Here is a 19,427-nt window from a genome sequence, read left to right as displayed (position 1 = left end):
ATGGTTCCACATATGTAAATTGATAAGTGTAATCCACAATATAAACAAATTCAAAGAGAAAATAGCACATGATTTTTCTTATTAGATGCAGAAAATGCCTTTGACAAATCCAATATCCCTTCAGGATAAAAGTCCTGGAAATATTGAAATACAATGACCATACCTCAACATAATGAAGGCAGTTTACATCAAGAACAGTCAACATCAACTTAAATGAAGAGAAATTCAAAACATTAAACTCCACTAAAATCAACATGAAGACAAGGCTGTCTATCTACTTTCTCCATAACTACTCAGTCAGATAACTGAAGGCTGCAGTTTAGAAAGGAAAATGTAACCAGAGAGCGTGGAGATAGTACCCAAATTAACAAAATCAGAAATGAAAAGGGAGACATAACAACAGAAACTGCGGAAATTCAAAAAAATCATCAGATCCTACTACAAAAGACTACTACTGGAAAATATGGATGAAATGGGCAATTTTTTAGACAGATACCAGGTAGCAAAGTTATCAGGATCAGGATAAACCATCTAAACAGTCCCATAACCCATAAAGAAATAGAAGCAGTTATTAAAAGTCTCCCAACTGTAAAAAGCCCAGGACCAGATGAGTTTAGTGCAGAATTTTATCAGACATTCATAGAAGACATAATGCCAATATTCTTCAAACTATTCAGCAAAATAGAAACAGAAGGAACACTACCCAATTCATTCTATGAAGCCACAATTACACTTATTCCTAAACCATACAAAGACCCAACAAAGAAAGAGAACTTCAGACCAGTTTTTCTTATGAATATCGACACAAAAATACTCAAGAAAATTCTCCCAAACCAAATTCAAGAACACAAAGAAACAATCATTCATCAAGATCAAGTAGGCTTCATCCCAGGAATACAGGGATAGTTCAATATATGGAAATCTATCAATATGATCCTCTATATATACAAACTCAAAGGAAAAAAATGAGGATCTCATTAGATGCTGAGAAAGCATTTCACCAAATTCAACACCCCTTCATAATAAGAGTCTCGGAAGATCAGGAATTCAAGGCCCATACCTAAACATAGTAAAAGCAATATACAGCAAACCAGTAGCCAATATCAAACTAAATAGAGAGAAACTTGAAGCAATCCCACTAAAATCAGGGACTAGACAAGGCTGCCCACTCTCTCCCTACCTATTCAATATAGTACTGGATGTCCTAGCCAGAGCAATTAGACAACAAAAGGAGGTCAATGGGATACAAATTGAAAAAGAAGAAGTCAAAATATCACTATTTGCAAATGACATGATAGTATACTTAAGTGACCCCAAAATTCCACAAGAGAACTCCTAAACATGATAAACAACTTCAGCAAAGTGGCTGGATATAAAATTAACTCAAAAAAATCAGTAGCCTTCCTCTACTCAAAGGATAAACAGACTGAGAAAAAAATTAGGGAAACAACACCCTTCATGAATAATATAAAATACCTTGGTGTGACTCTAACCAAGCAAGTGAAAGATCTATATGACAAGTACTTCAAGTCTCTGAAGAAATAAATTGAAGAAGATCTCAAAATCAAAAGATGGAAAGATCTCCCATGCTCATGGATTAGCAGGATTAATATAGTAAAAATGGCCATCTTGCCGAAAGCAATCTATAGGTTGAATGCAATCCCCATCAAAATTCCAACTCAATTCTTCAGAGAGTTAGAAAGAGCAATTTGCAAATTCATTTGGAATAACAACAAAAACAAAACAGGATAACAAAAACTATTCTCAACAATAAAAGAACTTCTAGGGGAATCACCATCCCTGACCTCAAGCTGTATTACAGAGCAATAGTGATAAAAACAAAACAAAACAAAACAAAACAAAACTGTATGGTATTGGCACAGAGACAGACAGGTAGATCAATGGAATAGAATTGAAGACCCAGAAATGAACCCACACACCTATGATCACTTGATCTTTGACAAAGAAGCTAAAATCATCCAGTAGAAAAAAGATAGCATTTTCAACAAATGGTGCTGGTTCAACTGGAGGTCAGAAGAATGCAAATCGATCCATTCTTATTACCTTGTACAAAGCTCAAGTCCAAGTGGATCAAGGTTCTCCACATAAAACCTGATACACTCAAACTAATAGAAGAGAAAGTGGGGAAGAGCCTCAAACACATGGACACAGGGGAAAATTTCTTGAACATAACACCAGTGGCTTATGCTCTAAGATCAAGAATCAATAAATGGGACCTTATAAAACGGTAAAGCTTCTGTAAGGCAAAAGACACTGTCATTAGGACAAAACAGCAACCAACAGATTGGGAAAACATCTTTACCAATCCTACATCCAATAGAGGGCTAATATACAATATATACAAAGAACTCAAGAAGTTAGGCTCCAGTGAATCAAATAACCCTATTAAAAATGGGGTACAAAGCTAAAAAAAGAATTCTCAACTGAGGAATATCGAATGGCCACTAAACACCTAAAGAAATGTTCAACATCCTTAGTCATCAGGGAAATGCAAATCAAAACAACCCTGAGATTCCACCTCATACCAGTCAAATGGCTAAGATCAAATACACAGGTGACAGCAGATGCTGGTGAGGATGTGAAGAAAGAGGAACACTCCTCCATTGTTGGTGGTATTGCATGCTGGTACAACCATTTTGGAAATCAGTCTGGAAGTTCCTCAAAAAACTGGACAGAGTGCTACCTGAGGACCCCGCTATACCACTCCTGGGTATATACCCAAAAGATGCTCCGGCATATAACAAGGACACATGCTCCACTATGTTCATAAGCAGCCTTATTTATAATAGCCAGAAGCTGGAAAGAATCCAGATGTCCTTCAACAGAAGAATAGATACAGAAAATGTAGTACATATACACAATGAAGTACTACTCAGCTATTAAAAACAATGACTTCGGGGACTGGAGAGATGGCTCAGTGGTTAAGAGCACCGACTGCTCTTCCTGAGGTCCTGAGTTCAAATCCCAGCAACCACATGGTGGCTCACAACCATCTGTAATGAGATCTGATGCCCTCTTCTGGTGTGTCTGAAGGCACAGTGTACTCATACAATAAAATAAAATCTTAAAAAATAAATTTAAAAAAAAAAAAACAATGACTTCATGAAATTCTTAGGCAAATGAATGGAACTAGAAAATATCATCCTGAGTGAGGTAACCCAATCACAAAAGAACCCACATGGTATGCACTCACTGATAAGTAGATATTAGCCCAAAAGCTTGGAATACCCAAGATACAATTTACAGACCACATGAAGCTCAAAAAGAAGGAAGACCAAAGTGTGGATGTTTCAGTCCTTCTTAGAAGGGGAAACACAATACTCACAGGATGAAACACAGAGACAAAATTTAAAGCAGAGACTGAAGGAAAGGCCATATAGAGACTGCCTCACCTAGGGATCCAGCCCATATACAGTGACCAAACCCAGAAACTATTCCAGATGCCAAGAAGTGCATGCTGACAGGCGTCTGATATAGCTGTCACCTGAGAGGCTCTACCAAAGCCTGACAAATACAGAGGTGGATGCTCACAGACAACCACTGGACTGAGAACAGGGTCCCCAATGGAGGAGTTAGAGAAAGGACTGAAGGAGCTGAAGGGGTTTGCAAGCCCATAGGAAAAACAACAATATCAACCAACCAGACACCACAGAGCTCCCAGGGACTAAACCACCATCAAAGAAGTACACATCGAGGAACCCATGACTCCAGCTGGATATGTAGCAGAGGATGGCCTTGTTGGGCATCAGTGGGAGAAAAGTCCCTCGGTCCTGTGAAGGCTTGATGCCCCAGTGTAGGGCAATGCCAGGGCAGAGAGAAGGGAGGGAGTTGGTGGGTAGGTGGGGGAGAACCTCATAGAAGCAGGGGGAGGGGGAAATGAGATGGGGGTTGCCAGAGGGGAATAACATTTGAAATGTAAATAAAGAAAATATCCAATAAAAAATTCAAAAAATATCTTTATTTATCAGTGATATACTTAAGGAATCCTCAAATTTCCAATGCAAAACTCTTACAGGTGATAAACACTTTCAGCAAAGTAGCTGAATACAAAATTAATTCTCAAAAATCAGTAACCCTTCTATCTTAAAAAATGACAAATGGATTGAGAAAGATATCAGAAAACATCACTCTTCACCATAGCCTCAAATAATATTCAATATCATGTGGTAACTCTAACCAAGTGAGTAAAAGATGCATATGATTAAAAAAATCCTTTAAGACACTAAAGAAATAAATTGAAGCTATCAGAAGACGGAAAGCTCTCCCATATTCATAGATCAATAGGAATAAGAATAATATAATAAAAATGGCCATCCTACCAAAAGCAGTTTACAGATTCAATGCAATCCCAATCAAAATCCCAACACAATTCTCCCAGGTCTTGAAAAGATAATCTCCAGGTTCATATGGAAACACACACACACACACACACACACACACACACACACACACACACACACGTTAGCTAAAACAGTCATAAATAATAAAAGAGCAAAGAGCTGCTGGAGTTATCATTGTCCTCAATTTCAGGTTATGCTACAGAGCTATAGTAATAAAAACAGCATGGCGCTATCACAAAACAAACATGGCAATTAAATGAAGACCCAAACATAAATCCACACATCTTTGAACACTTGTTTTTTATATATATATAATGAAGCCAGAAAGACACACTGGAGAGGAAGAAAAGAGACAGCATCTTCAATAACTGGTGCTGGTCAAATGCACAGCTGTATGTAGAGAAACCCAATAAATCCACACTACACAAACCTAAACTCCAAATGGACCAAACTCCTCAACATAAGACCAGATACGCTGAACCTGGTAGAAGGAAAACTAGGGAGTAACCTTGAACTCAGCATAGGAAAGACTTCCTGAACAGAATACTATTACACGGGCTCTAAGATCAACAATTAATAAACAAATGGGACCTTATAAAACTGAAACGCTTTCGCGTGGCAAAGGACACTGTCATTCAAAGAGGTAGTCATCAGAATGGGAAAGGATTTTTACCAAGTACACATCCAATAGAGAGGCAAAATGCAAGTATATGAATAACTCGAAAAAACTAGATATCAAGAAAGCAACCCAAATAAAAACATGGTACAGGTATAAACAGAGACTTCTCAAAAATGAAAACTCAAACGGTTGAGAAACACTTTTTAAAATGTTCAGTACCTTTAGCCATCATGGAAATGCATAAAAACTACTTGAGATTTTATTTTAGACCTGTCAGGATGGCTAAGATCAGTAAAGCAAGTGACATCTCATGCTGATAAGGACGTGCAGTAAGGGGAGAATTTATCCAGTCTAGAGGGAGTGCAGACTTAAACGCCCACTGCGGAATTCAGTGTAGTGGTTCCACAGGAACCTGGGAATCCATCTAACTGAAGATCCAACTATATTACCATTGATTATTTGCTCAAAGGATGCTTCATCCTACCACAGAGACCAGGTTCATTGCTTCTCTTTTCATAATAGGCAGAAATTAGAAACAACCTAGATGTCCCTCAAGAGAAGAATAGATAAAGAAAATGGGGTGCATTTACACAATGACGTATTGCTCAGCCATTAAAATAAAAGGAAATCATGACATTCTCAGGTTGGAGCTTGAAAAAACATCCTGAATGAGGTAAGCCAGACCCAGAAAGAAGACAAATAGGGTGAGTGTTTGCTCATACGTGGATATTATCAGTGATAACCAAGCTATAACCCACAGAGCCGCAGAGATTACATATAGAGTGAGGGACTAGGAGAAGCACAGATATATCGTCCTAGGAAAATAAAATAAAATAAATAGTTGTTTATGGATGGAATACTGGAACAGAAGGACCAATGTGTAGGGGGTGAAGAGGAAGAAGAGGGAAGGACTATAGGAAGAGAGCCCAAATTAAGGGCCATTTGAGGGGTAGCATGGAAATCTAATACAGTAAAAGATAAAGATAGATAGATAGATAGATAGATAGATAGATAGATAGATAGATAGATAGATAGATAGATAGATAGAGAGATAGATAGATAGATGACATAATCAGTCACCAAATAATAGGAGAGATGGAGCCCTAATTGGGCATCTCTGGTCAACAAATGAAGCTCCCAGTACCAGAATTGGGTTACATCTAACAACACCTACACAATTCACTGACCATTAAGAAGTCAAGCTGGGGGGCTGGAGAGACGTCTCAGTGGTTAAGAGCACTGACTGCTCTTCCAGAGGTCCTGAGTTCAATTCCCAGCAACCACACCGTGGCTCACAACCATCTGTAATGGGATCCAATGCCCTCTCCTGGTGTGTCTGAAGAGAGCAACAGTGTATTCACATATATAAAAAGAAGTCAAGCTGGTGTCTATATAAAGTCTTCACTCCTACGTGCAAGTGTCTTTGGTACAGGAAGGTACCCTGCACAGTGCCAACAGGGAAACATAAATACCAACTGAAGCACAAACCCTTTGATCTGGAACATTGCCCTGCCTGCAAGATACGCTAGGGCAATGATGGCCCAAAGTTTGTGGGAGTAACCACCCAGTATCTGATTTGACTGAATGCCCAATCCGTAAGACGGAACCCATACCTGATACTGCTTGTGTGACAAAGAGCCTGAGACTAGATAGCCTGAGGACCTAGGGTAAAACCAAATACTACTGAAAAAAAAAGTTAATGTAGCAATAAAATTACTCCTAAAGACATCATAGTCCTCGATCAGTGCCTTGCTCAGCCATCTTCAGAGAAGCTTCCTCCTGAGGTAGATGGCAACAAATAGAGATCTACAGCCGGGCATTACACAGAAAGTGAGAAACCTCTGGACACTCAGTCATAAATGGGATATTTCCATCAACTCCCTCACCTCTGGCCTCAAGGAACCGCAAGGAAGAGGAGGCAGAAAAAAAGGGTAATAGCCAGAGAGGTTGGGGGACACCAAGAAAACAAGGCCCTCTACATCAGCACGAACAGCACACTTACGAACTCACAGAGACTGAGAAGGCATGCACAGAGCCCGCACTGGTTTGTACCAGCTTAGGTCTTAGAGCAATAAGTCTATGACACACACCCCCATCTCTAACCCAAAAGCTATCGATAACCACTTGGAAATGAAAATTGAAATTCCTCTGAGTCTCACTGGGGAAGCACTTTGCTCTTAAGGTAGGCTGCATACCTAGCAGGAGACGCCAACAGACAACGATCTCAACAGCTTCTCTGGAGGTCCCTGGTCTCATAGTGTCACATCAGGGCTCTTCCTTTTAAAAAATAAAAAATTCCACCTAATTATTTTCATTTTTGTACTTTGTCTTCTCTATTCTTACTAATTTGCAGGCCCTTCACATATGTATTATGGATTCCAGCTTGACACTTTTATGGGACTCCTGAGTGTGTGAATGAGTGGGTCTATTTCTTGTGCCTACTCTTGGGTTTCTTTTGTTTTTTTTTAATCCAAGTTCAATGTGTTGGTTTTTGTTTTATCTTATCTTATTTTATTTTATTATTATCCCATAGAAGCCTCTTTGCTTTCTAATTAGAGACAGAATGGAATGGATCCAGATGGGAAGGAAGTGGGGAGGAGTTGGAGGAGTAGAGGGAGGGGAACTATAGTTAGAATATACCATGTGAGGAAATTTATCTGAAGAAAAAATTACACAGAAAAGAAAAGTAAGGTATAGGTGCTGGAGAGATGGTTAAGAGCAATGGCTGCTTTTTCTGAGGACCCAGGTTTAATATCCAGAACCCATAATGAGGGTTCAAGGCATCTATGACTCCCATCCCAAGGGATCTGATGCCCTCTTCTGGTCCCCAAGGGCGATGTGCACACATAGACATACTTGCAGACAAATAATCCATGCACATAAGATAAGTCACTTGACATCACACACACACACACACACACACACACACACACAGAGAGAGAGAGAGAGAGAGAGAGAGAGAGAGAGAGAGAGAGAGAGAGAATCACAGAACCTGGATTATTTTTCTCCCATCTCTTTCCTGCCACCATTCAATACAAATGGAAATAATCAGTTTGCTTCCTCCAAACTTTGTGCAATTTACATTTTGGGCACCTACTATGTGCTTGGCATCAACACTTTGGTCCTAGATTCCACCTTCTTTCCAGAAAAATCAAAGTGTGACTTCAAAAAAAAAATAGCCATTGCAAGACATGGGCCATAAGGATATTGGAAACTCATTAAGGGTGGCTTCCCCCTTGTCTAAAGCTTGACAAGACACCTCAAAGGTGGACAGTCACATGATCACTGCACACAGAGCCTGCCTACCAATGTCACAAAGTCTGGCAACTCACCCTAGCTTTCACAAATCCATCAAGAATCCTCCAGGGGCATCACTAAGTCTTAATGCTAACCAGCTTGCCGGACTCATTGAGCGTGTACTACAGCATTTACATAAGGTACCACATTGAATGCTCACTACCATCCCCAAGGAGGTCTCACTGCCTTCCTCTTTTATAGATGAAGAAATGAGGCTTATCATGCCTGAAAGTGGTAGAGCCAATATTGGAAACCAGGTCTGACCATGAAGCCTATACTCCTCATGTATTTTACTTCTCTATAGTAGCTAAAGGTTTCTTTATCGACTCTCTCTCTCTCTCTCTCTCTCTCTCTCTCTCTCTCTCTCTCTCTCTCTCTCTCTCTCTCTCTCCTTCGTTTGCTAGTTCTTTGCTCTCTTGGCACCTTTAACGAAGGTAACGAAGGTTAGTAGACAGACATCCCCCACATGAGAATGAAGCTAGTCACCACCTCTGGCTCCCTGAGGAGTCTGCAACATAGCCACATTTTGAATGGTTAGACCACCAACTACCAAGCTTTGAGAATAGTATTGTGGATTCGGTTGTGTTAAGGAAAGGCTCCTGCTTGATGTGGAGCTCATGATTTAAGAAGCATTTTGAACATGCCTTTAATCCCAACACTCAGGAGGCAGATGCAGGCAGCTCTCTGTGAATTTGAGGCCAGCCTAGCCTACAAAGGGAGTCCAGGGCTCTCTGTTACACAGAGAAACTCTTGTCTCAAAAAGCAGAGGGCTGGGCTGGAGAGATGGCTCAGCGGTTAAGAGCACCGACTGCTCTTTCAGAGGTCCTGAGTTCAAATCCCAGCAACCACATGGTGGTTCACAACCATCTATAATGAGATCTGATGCCTTCTTCTGGTGTGTTTGAAGACAGTGACTTATATATAATTAATAAATAAATCTTTAAAAAAAGCAGAGGGCTCTGTTACACAGAGAAACCCTGTCAAAGAAGAGGAGGAGGGGGAGGAAGAGGAAGAGGAGGAGGAAGAGGAAGGCAGCAGCATTTTGACCATTTTTGAACCCTAGACCCTATATGTGGCTTAATCCCCTGATTTTCCTCTAATTCAAAGCTTGTCTGTAGTGACTGGTTCATTCCTCTATTCACTTATGTATCGTCTAAAATTAGATCCCCCTCAAATCAAACAATGGAAAGGACTCAGTGTTTGATTAAGATGAAAGGCCAGTGTTGACATGGGCTTTAGGTATGATATCATCAGGACTCTGGTTCTGATTTCTCTGATTTACTGTCCTTCAAAAGCCAGATTCTTTCTGAGGCTTCATCTGTTCCTGCTGAGAGACGACAACAATTCCAGTCCCAGCTTCTGAGATGCACAGTGGAAAGAACAGGGAAGAGTAAGAAGACAGGGAAGTGAGATCCGTCAACCCAGCAAATGAGAATCATCAGCTCTGTGCTCATCAGACACCCCGGGATCCAAACCGAAAACTCTGGAAGTGACACTGTAGCAAGAACAACAAATAGAGTGGGCGTGGCTTCCCTGGCCCAATCATGGCAAAGGGTGTGCGACCATCTGACCATCTTCGAGCCAACCAGTCTGTGTCACTGCAGCACAAGGGTCTGGGGTCTTTTTCTGAATGTCAAAGGGGTAGTGTGAGGGGGAAAGAAAAGGGGAGAAATGCTTGGTAAGCAAATGGTGAAATCCTTTACCCTCTACCCCAATGGCTACCCATCACCTCACATATTCATCTTCACAATAACATGGATTCCCCAGACATAGATTGTCCTGACAAGCTGAGATGTCAACAATCTGTGTATTCTATATGCATATTATAAAAACATGTTTAATTAACATACTGTTCTAGTAAGCTTGGCCCACTGCTTTGGCACCAGAATGCTTTCCTTGATCAATTATTAGCCTCCGCTTCTTTTTCAGTAGGAAATGATTGATTTAGAGTTTAAACAGACCAAGGAAACCAGACTTCTGTACCACTAACTAACATGGCAAGTCTACTTCAGGAGCTGAGGTAAAACCCACATTTGCTAACAGTGGAGGAAGTGATGCTTTAAGAGGTCAACAGTTCTCAATCTGTGGGTCTCGATCCTTTAGGGTCAAGTGACCCTTTCACAGGTGTCACCTAAGACTATCGGAACTGAGACACCCCTCCTCTGTCTGTCTCCAGGCGGGTCCACCCACATGCAAACAGATCCACATATGAGTACTCAGAACTGTATTAAAGGGTCTCAGCATAAGGAAGATTGGGAAGCATTGCTCTAGATCCTTTTGGGGTGAAGAGTGAGAAAGGTTCGGTGCTAGTAGGAATTGCTAGCTGTCTAGCACACCATTTCTCCCCTGCTGCTCCCTTAAAACGAGCCCAGAGTTTGCTCAGCAGAGTGTATCTGGATTAAAGACCTCCTTGCCTCTCTTCTAGCTAAGTGTGCCTATGAAGACATTGGCCAGGAAGACGTTCACAGAACTGTGCTGTGAAAGTCTTCAAAGACCACCTGTGCGTATATGCCATCTCCTCTCCATTTCTACCATCTAACTCTCTGTACTCTGTCTACTGTCAGAACACCCAGAACATCTAGGTAAAAGATCAGCTGCCGGGGTTGGGGATTTAGCTCAGTGGTAGAGCGCTTGCCTGGGAAGCGCAAGGCCCTGGGTTCGGTCCCCAGCTCCGAAAAAAAAAAGAACCAAAAAAAAAAAAAAAAAAAAAAATCAGCTGCCAAAAAAAAAAAAAAAAAGTGTCACACATAATAACATAGTAACTGCAACGAAGCCAAACCCTCGCTAACCTTGTCTTAGGGAAAGTGAGATATTTACTGTGTGTTCCGGGTTGTCATGAGATGGTCGCTTACTTTGAGTATGATGTTCTACGAGCTGCACACGGCTAGAACTAAACCGTATATGATAAATCGTAAAGGAAGCCGAGCTTCAACACAGAAACTTTCCTAAATGATTCTGTCACAAACCCAAGTTCCTGCCCGCTTCCTACACAGTCTGCCCTAGAGAGACTTTAGAACATGGCTCAAGATCTCCACACTTCATCTCTGCCGTCCAGCCATCTGGAAGGGGAAGGGGGAGCGAGATGAGCAGACCGCTTTCTTTAAGGGGTCCCCTTAAAGTACAGACCGTATGCCTGCTCCCACCCTAGTGTCCACAAGTAAACATGTAGCTACTCCTCGCTGTAATGGAAAGGAAAGCATGTGGCCTTTGTTCTGATGGCTGTACAATGGGGGGGGGGAGCGATTATTGGTATGGGCAGAAAACAAGTTGCCTATGAGAAAAGTTTTTAGAGCTTTTGCCACACTAATAACGATGAAAGGTGGTTAAATGGAAATTTAGGATAGAAGAAATCAATTTCCCTGGGTACAGGCGATGCTGTTTTTAAAATAAAAGGGAAAAAAATACTGAACAAATGAACATCTGACTTTTTGGTGATGTTCAACGGACTCTCTGTCTTTGGCAGGGACTTAACTGCGGCCACAGCACTCGGCCCTCCACATGGCTCAAGGTTCTCTTCATTATCTTAGGGGACTAGAAAAGCCATCACCTCCTGATTTACCTCAACCAACAAGTCTTTACAAAACGTGCATGTGCCTGGGGCTGACGGGAACATCTGTCTCAGCACATTTTCAGTTTAGTCAGGTCCAATTTTTGATGCCCGAGACCTTAGGATTGGGGGAGGGGCGTCACGGGACAAGACCAAGAGGAGTTTGAATTGGGAAGACAGAAGACAAGAACATCCTAGAATGAATCAGGACAGCTAAGAGCAGAATTGGCCTGGGAAGAAGGGAAAGGGCAGAGAAGGACAACGAGGGAAGGAAAATGGGAGGTACGAAAACTCCGGTGGAAGCTGATATGGCATCGGAAATTAATTTCATCATCTTGAACGTTTTATCTAGAGTCAACTATGAATAGTGTATGTGGTTAATAAGCAAACTGATGCGAAGATGGACCATTCTCTTTAAAGTGGAAGGGGCAGGCGGGGGCTCCAAAGCCCCCGTTAGCATTTAACAAGAGCGAAAGAAATTGTATTCTTTGAGCTGCAAAGTCTCTCTGTTAACTGTTTGTGACGTTCTGAGCTCACCTAACAACAAAGGTGGCTTTATATCTGTCACTTCCTCCCGCCTTCCTCACATGGCATCTCTAAGGTAGCCGCTGCCCCCTCACTTTCACATAGAAGGAAGCTACGAGGCTCAGAAGTCTTGGGCGAGTGACTTGACTTCTAAAAGTGGCAGCAGAGACAGACTCCAATCTAAGAAGCCAGGCTCCGGATTTCCTGGTTCACTAGGGATCCTCCGTTCAGTCCCTAACCCAGACATCACATGGGGTGGGTATTTGGGAGATGTGTCAATGATTTCCATAAATACCAAAGCAGGTGTCTCCTGGTCCTTACCCTTTGGATTCTTTTCTCAGTAACACTATGTGAGCGAAATCGGTTTTCACTGCTTCCGGTGTCCACTGTGGAGCTGGTCTGCAGATTCCTCCCAGACTCACCTCCTCCGGAACAGCAGGTGAGGCGTCAATAGTGTCACCTAGTGGTGAGAAAGAGGAACTCACTCATCCGATTCCTTTTCTCCACCTTTCCAGCTTCGGGGGCTAGTTTGGCAGAATGGGTTCACCCTTTTGAGTCCTCAGTCATCCAAGTCCGCCCTAATCTTTCGGCGCTCATGCTCTTACCTTCCTTGGCCCCCATTATTCCTCTCTTCTCCCCTTTAAGGGGGGAAGGAAGAAAGGAAGGAAGGGACAGAGGGACGGACGGAGGGAGGGAAGGAAGGAAGGAAGGAAGGAAGGAAGGAAGGAAGGAAGGAAGGAAGGAAGGAAGGAAGAATTTATTTTTACTAGTCAAAAAAGTTAACCTGTCATCTGGGGAACAGCAGGTTCTTGAGTCGGACACAATTCTGACTCAGTCTGAATTCCAGATCCACCACATTCCATAACCTCTCTAAACAGAAGTCCTCAAATCTAAAGCACTTCATAAATAAGAATATAAGGACTGTCACTCATCCACAAATGCATAAAATGCTGCTGTCTGAGGGAAAAGGAAAACCAAGCTTGAGGTTTCAAACGATTCTAAGTAACCAATAACTAAAACCCTGCAGGTCCCAGTGAGTCCTTACAAGTATCCAACTAACTTAATGGACTTCCTAATGTAAATGCATGATAGTCCCCCTTTGCGACAGACAAAATGACAGACCGTCTTAGCATGCGATCCTCACTGACAGGCACTGCTTCCACACAAGTGTCTGCTAAATCCCAAACAGGCATAGAGTAGGAACCTCGAGTTTTGCTTTTAAATCTGTGAAAAGTTAAGCACATTTGACTTTTTCCTAATGAAATCTAGGACCTCTAAATGGGTCTGCCCACAAAATAAAACAGAGTGGTATGCGGGAGAGAAACATTCAAATTCAGCCTGGACCTAAGGACTGCCCACTTGCTTCAAGTAGACTGTGTCTGTGTGTCCTAACACCCACCACAGAGTCTGCCCAAGACAGAGCGGTGGCCGATGCACACGGACTATTACTTCATGCCGTTTACCAAGATGTCATGAGACCAGTTAAACTGAAAAAGGATCATCTTTTCAGCAATTGATGCTGGGCCAGGTGGCCATCCATGTGAAATGAACTCACTTTGACCACTTCCCAGCATTAAACATAGACCGTGTGCTTAAAATCTTAGAAACTGAATCGATAAGCTTCTGGGACAAAATATAGAACAAAAATCAAGCGAAAGTCTCTCACGCAGCCCCAAACTCATGAGACACAAAAGGCAAACTTGATGAACTTGATTTCATCAATAATTGAAAAATATTCATCAAAGAACATTTGCAAAAAAATAAATAAATAAAGATCCAGGCTTGGTTAAAAAGTATTCTAAAGGCACATGTTTGATACATATTTTCAATCAAGCACATGTAAAAACAAATCACATTTAAATAATAAGAAAAGTTGACCAATTTAAGCAGGGCAAAGGGTCAACAGGGCAGTTCAGTGGATAAAGGTGCTTGAGGCCAAACCCGGCAACCCAAGTCAGTCCCAGAGACTACACGGTCCCACAGGCTAGCCGCTAACCTCCATGTATATACATAGCAAGCATGACCCCATACACACACATAAATAAATACAATTTAAAAGTTTTCGCTATGCAAGAGAGTTGAATATCTTTCTAAGCATAATGTACAAATGTGAAAAGTTACTATATTCTATAGACTATTAGGTTCCCAAAATGGCCGTCTGTAACTAGATGAGTATAAAACTTCAGTTACAGAATAACCTTAGTCATTCTAGACTTCTGGTTAGTGTAACTTTAGTTACACACATCTAGTGTGTGCTTTCCATGAGTAGAACAGCTCATCCAGAGCACAGCGAAGTGTTGCTACATATATACATAACTGGGGCGGGGGGCGGGTTTACAGTATGAAGTGCTGACATAGATTCTACAGGATTAGAGCTGCTCTACTTTGCCAACGCAGTTGGAAATGGTCCCGCCTCTTTGGAAGGCAGTTTGGGAAACTCTTTAGAAGTTTGTCCTGTACCTACCATGTGACCAAGCGACACCCATCTAGGTACAAACAAATGAAAACACATGTTCACATAAAACTCCAAATGTGAATGTTGGCAGAGACTTTGGTCAAAACCACCCACATAGAAACAACTTAGTGCCTTTTAACTGGTGGGTGGAAACCAAGCTGGTGAGAAGAAAACCGAAGATGGGTGAGGCGAGCCACCCCTAAAACATGGCTGCAGGAGACCAGAGTATGTTAGCCCTAGAAATACACGTGGGGGTATATTCCTTACTTTGGCCCGGGTCTCTTAAGAAACTACTGACACAGGGTTAGTTTCTAATAAGTCCATGCTAGTCATAGGCAAACTTTACTTAAGGGAGCCTCTATACATAAGGGCGCTCTCTCTCTCTCTCTCTCTCTCTCTCTCTCTCTCTCTCTCTCTCTCTCTCTCTCTCCACATCAGGAAACAAAGGAAGACAGCCCAATCAGTAAACTGGTTGCTCAAATTCTTCCTCTATTCAAAGCTAAGCTTGTGTGAGTACCTCAGAGATGAGCTCAGTGGTCCCTGGGTCCTTACCCAGAAGTATGGCATTAATTAAAGTTCTCCTTTCTACTCTTTCTACCCTTCATCGCTTTAATGGACATATTGGGGGCAGTGGCTAAACCTAGCCATCTTAGGACTTCTGAGGGTCATTGTCTTGCCTTTGCTCAGCATCCTAAATTTTAAAGAATGGCTTCACCAGAATGATTAAAACATTAAATGATGAAGACTAGAAAATATCACCCCAAGTGAGGTAACTCAGACACGAAAAGAACACACATGGTATGTACTCACTGGTAAGTGGATATTAGCCCAAATGCTCAGAACACCCACAATACAACCCACAAACCTTATGGAGCTTAAGAAAAAGGAAGACTAAAATGTGGATGCTCCAATCCTACATGAAACGGGAGACAAAATAATCACAGGGGGAGGTAGAGGGAGAGACCTGGGAGGGAGAGAGGAAGGGGAAGAAAAGAAGGGGGGTGAGGAACAGGTATTGGAAGGGACAGGAGAGAAGTACAGAGAATTAGGAAATCGTATAGAAACATGGGGCGGTAGGGAATGGGGAACAGGAGGTGGCCACTAGAAAGTCTCAGACTCCAGGGAAGCAAGAGCCTCCCAGGACCCAATGGCGATGACTTTAGCCAAAATACCCAACAAAGGGGGGGTATCACCTGTAAAGACCGCCTCCCTTAGGTAGGCGCGGCCCCAACTGAGGGATGGGGCCACCCACACAGCTCAAAATTTTTAACCCAAAAATGTTCCAGTATAGAGGAAAGACAGAGACAAAAAAAAAAAAAAAATGGAACAGAGACTGCCCCACATAGGGATCCATTCTATCTGCAGACACCAACTCCCCACACTATTGCTGATACCAAGAAGCACTTGCTGACAGGAGCCTGGTATGGCTGTTCCCTGAGAGGTTCTACCAGCACCTGACCAATCAAGATGCAGATGCTCACGGCCAACCATCAGACTGAACCTGGGGGACCCCAATGGAAGAGCTAAGAGAAGGACTGAAGGAGCAGAAGGGGACTGCAAGAACACCTTTGAAGAATAATATCAACTAACTGTACCACCCAGCGTTCACAGGGACTAAACCACCAACCAAAGAGTATACATGGAGGGAGCCAGGACTCTGGATACATATGGAGCAGACGATGGCCTTACCTGACTTCAATATGAGAGGGAGGCTTGATGCCCCAGCTTAGGGGGATGCTGAGGGGGTGAGGCAGGAGTGGGTGAGTTGGTGGAGGAGCACCCTCAAAGAGGTAAAGGGGAGGGAGAGAGGGAAGATGGGATGGGGGTGTGTGGAAGGGGGATATCATTTGAAATGTAAACAAAATGATTAAAAAGATAAATAAATCATATTTATTGATTTGGATATATACACTTTTTATTGTTTGTAAGTAACCTACAAATATTTATTTTGTTATAACCACAAAAATTAAGTGAAATTCTCCTGAAAGAAAATCATTAACTGATAAATATTCTTTTAGACTTACAGAGCTCAGAGTGTCTCTCACCTTAAATTATATCGGAGAATTAATGTTTTTCTAGAGAAAACAGGAAGTAGCCCCAGGAAGGTGATATTGACACCAAAGAAAAAGCTATCTTCCATGAATGATGGAGACCTGTTCTGCATATAGAATTCTACCTGGTGACCCATTGTCCTTCCCTCCCCCTCTCGCCATAGGTCCTTTCCTCTGCATGAGCTCCCCGGGACAGTGTTTTTGTGGGGGACACTAACAGCTTTCTTGATTATTAGTGTAACCAGTCCTTGAAAAACCAAACTTCCTTCCCAACAACTGTTGGCTCCCTAGGATCAGCTTTCAAACAACCAACAGACAGATTTGGGTTCGATAACACTTGCTTTCTTAGAAGCAATTAAGGAGAGAAAAGCAAACAGAAGCTCAGTAACTCCTGAGGAGGGTAAATGCTCCTGCACATCGAACAGCATTACATCCCAATAAACACATTCTAAATTAAATAAATCCCAAGTCAAATGCCACTGCCTCACTTGCTGAATAGCATATCAGCACTGGGCGCTGTGAAATATCGGTTGCTTACTCTCATGGCACTGATGGGAAGCGGGCGGCTTGAACGACTGCTCAGAATCTTAAAGGGGTATCCACCGGCTTTGAAAATGTCGCATTCAAAATTCAAGGCACAATTTCTACTAAACACAGATCATGTTTTCACCAGCATAAAATTGGTAAGTCACAAGTCAAACCCATCACAAGCGGGAGACAATCCGCGGATGAGAGATACCCAGGAAATAAGAAGTGATCTGGATCCAGGTTGTGGCCCTGATTTCAGCTGTAAATTCCAAAGTCAGGTGAGTCAGACAAAGGAAGACAGGTTTGAGAGATTTGTGTAGGCAACTAGGAAAAACCAGATGAACCGGTGTGGTGGTTTGAACTCGAGCTGTCTCCACAGTCTGGGGCATTTGAACACTTGGTCCCCAGCTGGTAACCCTGTCCTGGAGCCTTTGGGAGGTCGAGCCTTGCAGGATGTTTGTTTATTGTCTAAGTAATTTTATTTGCCTCTAGCAAATTCTCTCCTTGTAAGTCTTGTATATCTAATTTTGACATTTTGTGAATTTTTTCTGTTTTTCCCTAGTTACAATTTCTAGTTTCACTATAAAGGGAGTGGGGGCGGGGGGTTTCGGGATTTCTGTCTTTCTCAATTCGTTGAGACGTCTGTGGAAAATGTTCCCAAGCGCACCTGAAAAGAATCTGTACTCAACTATTGTCCCAAGGAATATTCTAGACGTCTATTAGGCCCCTTTTTTTCTAAAACGGAGTTCAAGCAATGTTTCCACTCTGCTTTCTGCCTCAAATGATCTTTCGTTGTGAAAAGTAGGGCTCTGAAATCTACTCCCCTCATTGCCGCACTGAGCGCTGCTCCCTCGGATCGGCTAAAACTGGCTTCTGTGCTCAGGGGTTCTGATGGGCGCCGCATGTGTATTTCTACATGTTACCTTTTCTAGAGTAGAGCCCTTCAGTTATAGCGTATGGCTTTCACTGTCTTCTGTGACAGCCTCCTGTTTTAGGGAGGACAGTGGGCACACCTCACTGAACTTGGCTGTTCTAACAATCGTTTACCCACAATCCCCTTTGCCTAAGGTAAGTGGAGCTACTACTGCTCTCTTTTGGATATTGTTGCAGCAAACGTCCCTTTCCATGCCTTCAAGGCCAGTTTCTGCATCTTTAAAGCTAAAGTGAACGAACCTATTGTAAATAGCATATATTTGCATCTTGCTTTTAAATCTACTCAGACCATTCATCTTATAACCAAAAAACATAACCCATTTATATGTAGAGTAAATTCTTGACAGGGAACTCAATACAGCCATTCTTCATTGCTTTCTGCCCACTTTACTCTTCCTTTCTTTCTCTCTCACTGTCTTCCTTTGTAATTCTGTAATTCTCGTGTCTTCATTTATTTTTCTCTTTTATGTATTTTAAATTGATAATTTACAGTGACTCTGGATTCACATCAAATAGCTTATAGCTGTAACTTTTTACTTAAGCTACTATCATCTTGAGTTACGCGGTATACAGGATCTCTGCACTTCTATTTCTCTCCCAGTATTTGATTTTCAATGTCCCAGCAGACTTGTTTTTATATCCTGCTTCCATGAATTGTTATGTCTACACTTTTGTATTTTGAGTTTTATATCAAAGTTTATTTGCTCATCTCTACTACAGTAACATTAATAATAGTTATCACTGAGTACTAATTCTCTTTTATTCCTAATCTCTTTCTAATTCTCCTGTAGCTTAGATATGTAATTTAAAAATTATCAATTCCATATTATCAGTATCGTTGTGACAATGAATAAAGAATTTTAGTGCAGTAAAGCCATCTTAGAAGATCTCATCCAACAGATTTAACGAATGGTGAAAGCAAACCTTTGGGTCTACCTTTAAGGTACAATCAATGGAACCTAACTTTATTATAAAAAAGGTTTTATAAAGCAATAATAGAATTAAAAATAAAAAGAATAATATTAATTTGTAATTATGTATAAAAAATTTTTATTTCCAATTTGGTAATGAAACTATCAGAAAAGTTATGAGCTAGCCATACAACCCACTT

The 19,427-nt window shown here is 41.7% G+C and overlaps 1 protein-coding gene across 30 annotated transcripts in view; it reads right to left on the bottom strand.

The window, feature by feature from the left end:
* Positions 1-19,427, bottom strand: part of LOC120096947 (uncharacterized) — a 101,313-nt gene that overhangs the window by 28,478 nt on the left and 53,408 nt on the right. For 17 of the 30 annotated variants that reach the window (XR_015638272.1, XR_015638265.1, XR_015638276.1 and 14 more), the window contains one exon: positions 12,671-12,809. The exons of 12 other annotated variants lie outside the window; for them this stretch is intronic. Coding sequence is in view for 2 of the 18 variants with exons in the window: in XM_087586848.1 (XP_087442974.1) it covers positions 12,671-12,809 (139 nt within the window). In the remaining 16 variants the exon portion in view is untranslated. Of the gene's footprint in view, positions 1-12,670; positions 12,810-19,427 lie in introns of those variants that run through there. One more of the 30 variants, XR_015638283.1, reaches the window with a different exon arrangement.

The sequence above is a fragment of the Rattus norvegicus genome, chromosome 15, assembly GCF_021556685.1.
Source record: "Rattus norvegicus strain SHRSP/BbbUtx chromosome 15, alternate assembly SHRSP_T2T, whole genome shotgun sequence".
Taxonomy (NCBI): Eukaryota; Metazoa; Chordata; class Mammalia; order Rodentia; family Muridae; genus Rattus; species Rattus norvegicus.
Note: the sequence above shows the minus strand (reverse complement) of the source record. Positions and strands in the feature narration are given on the sequence as shown.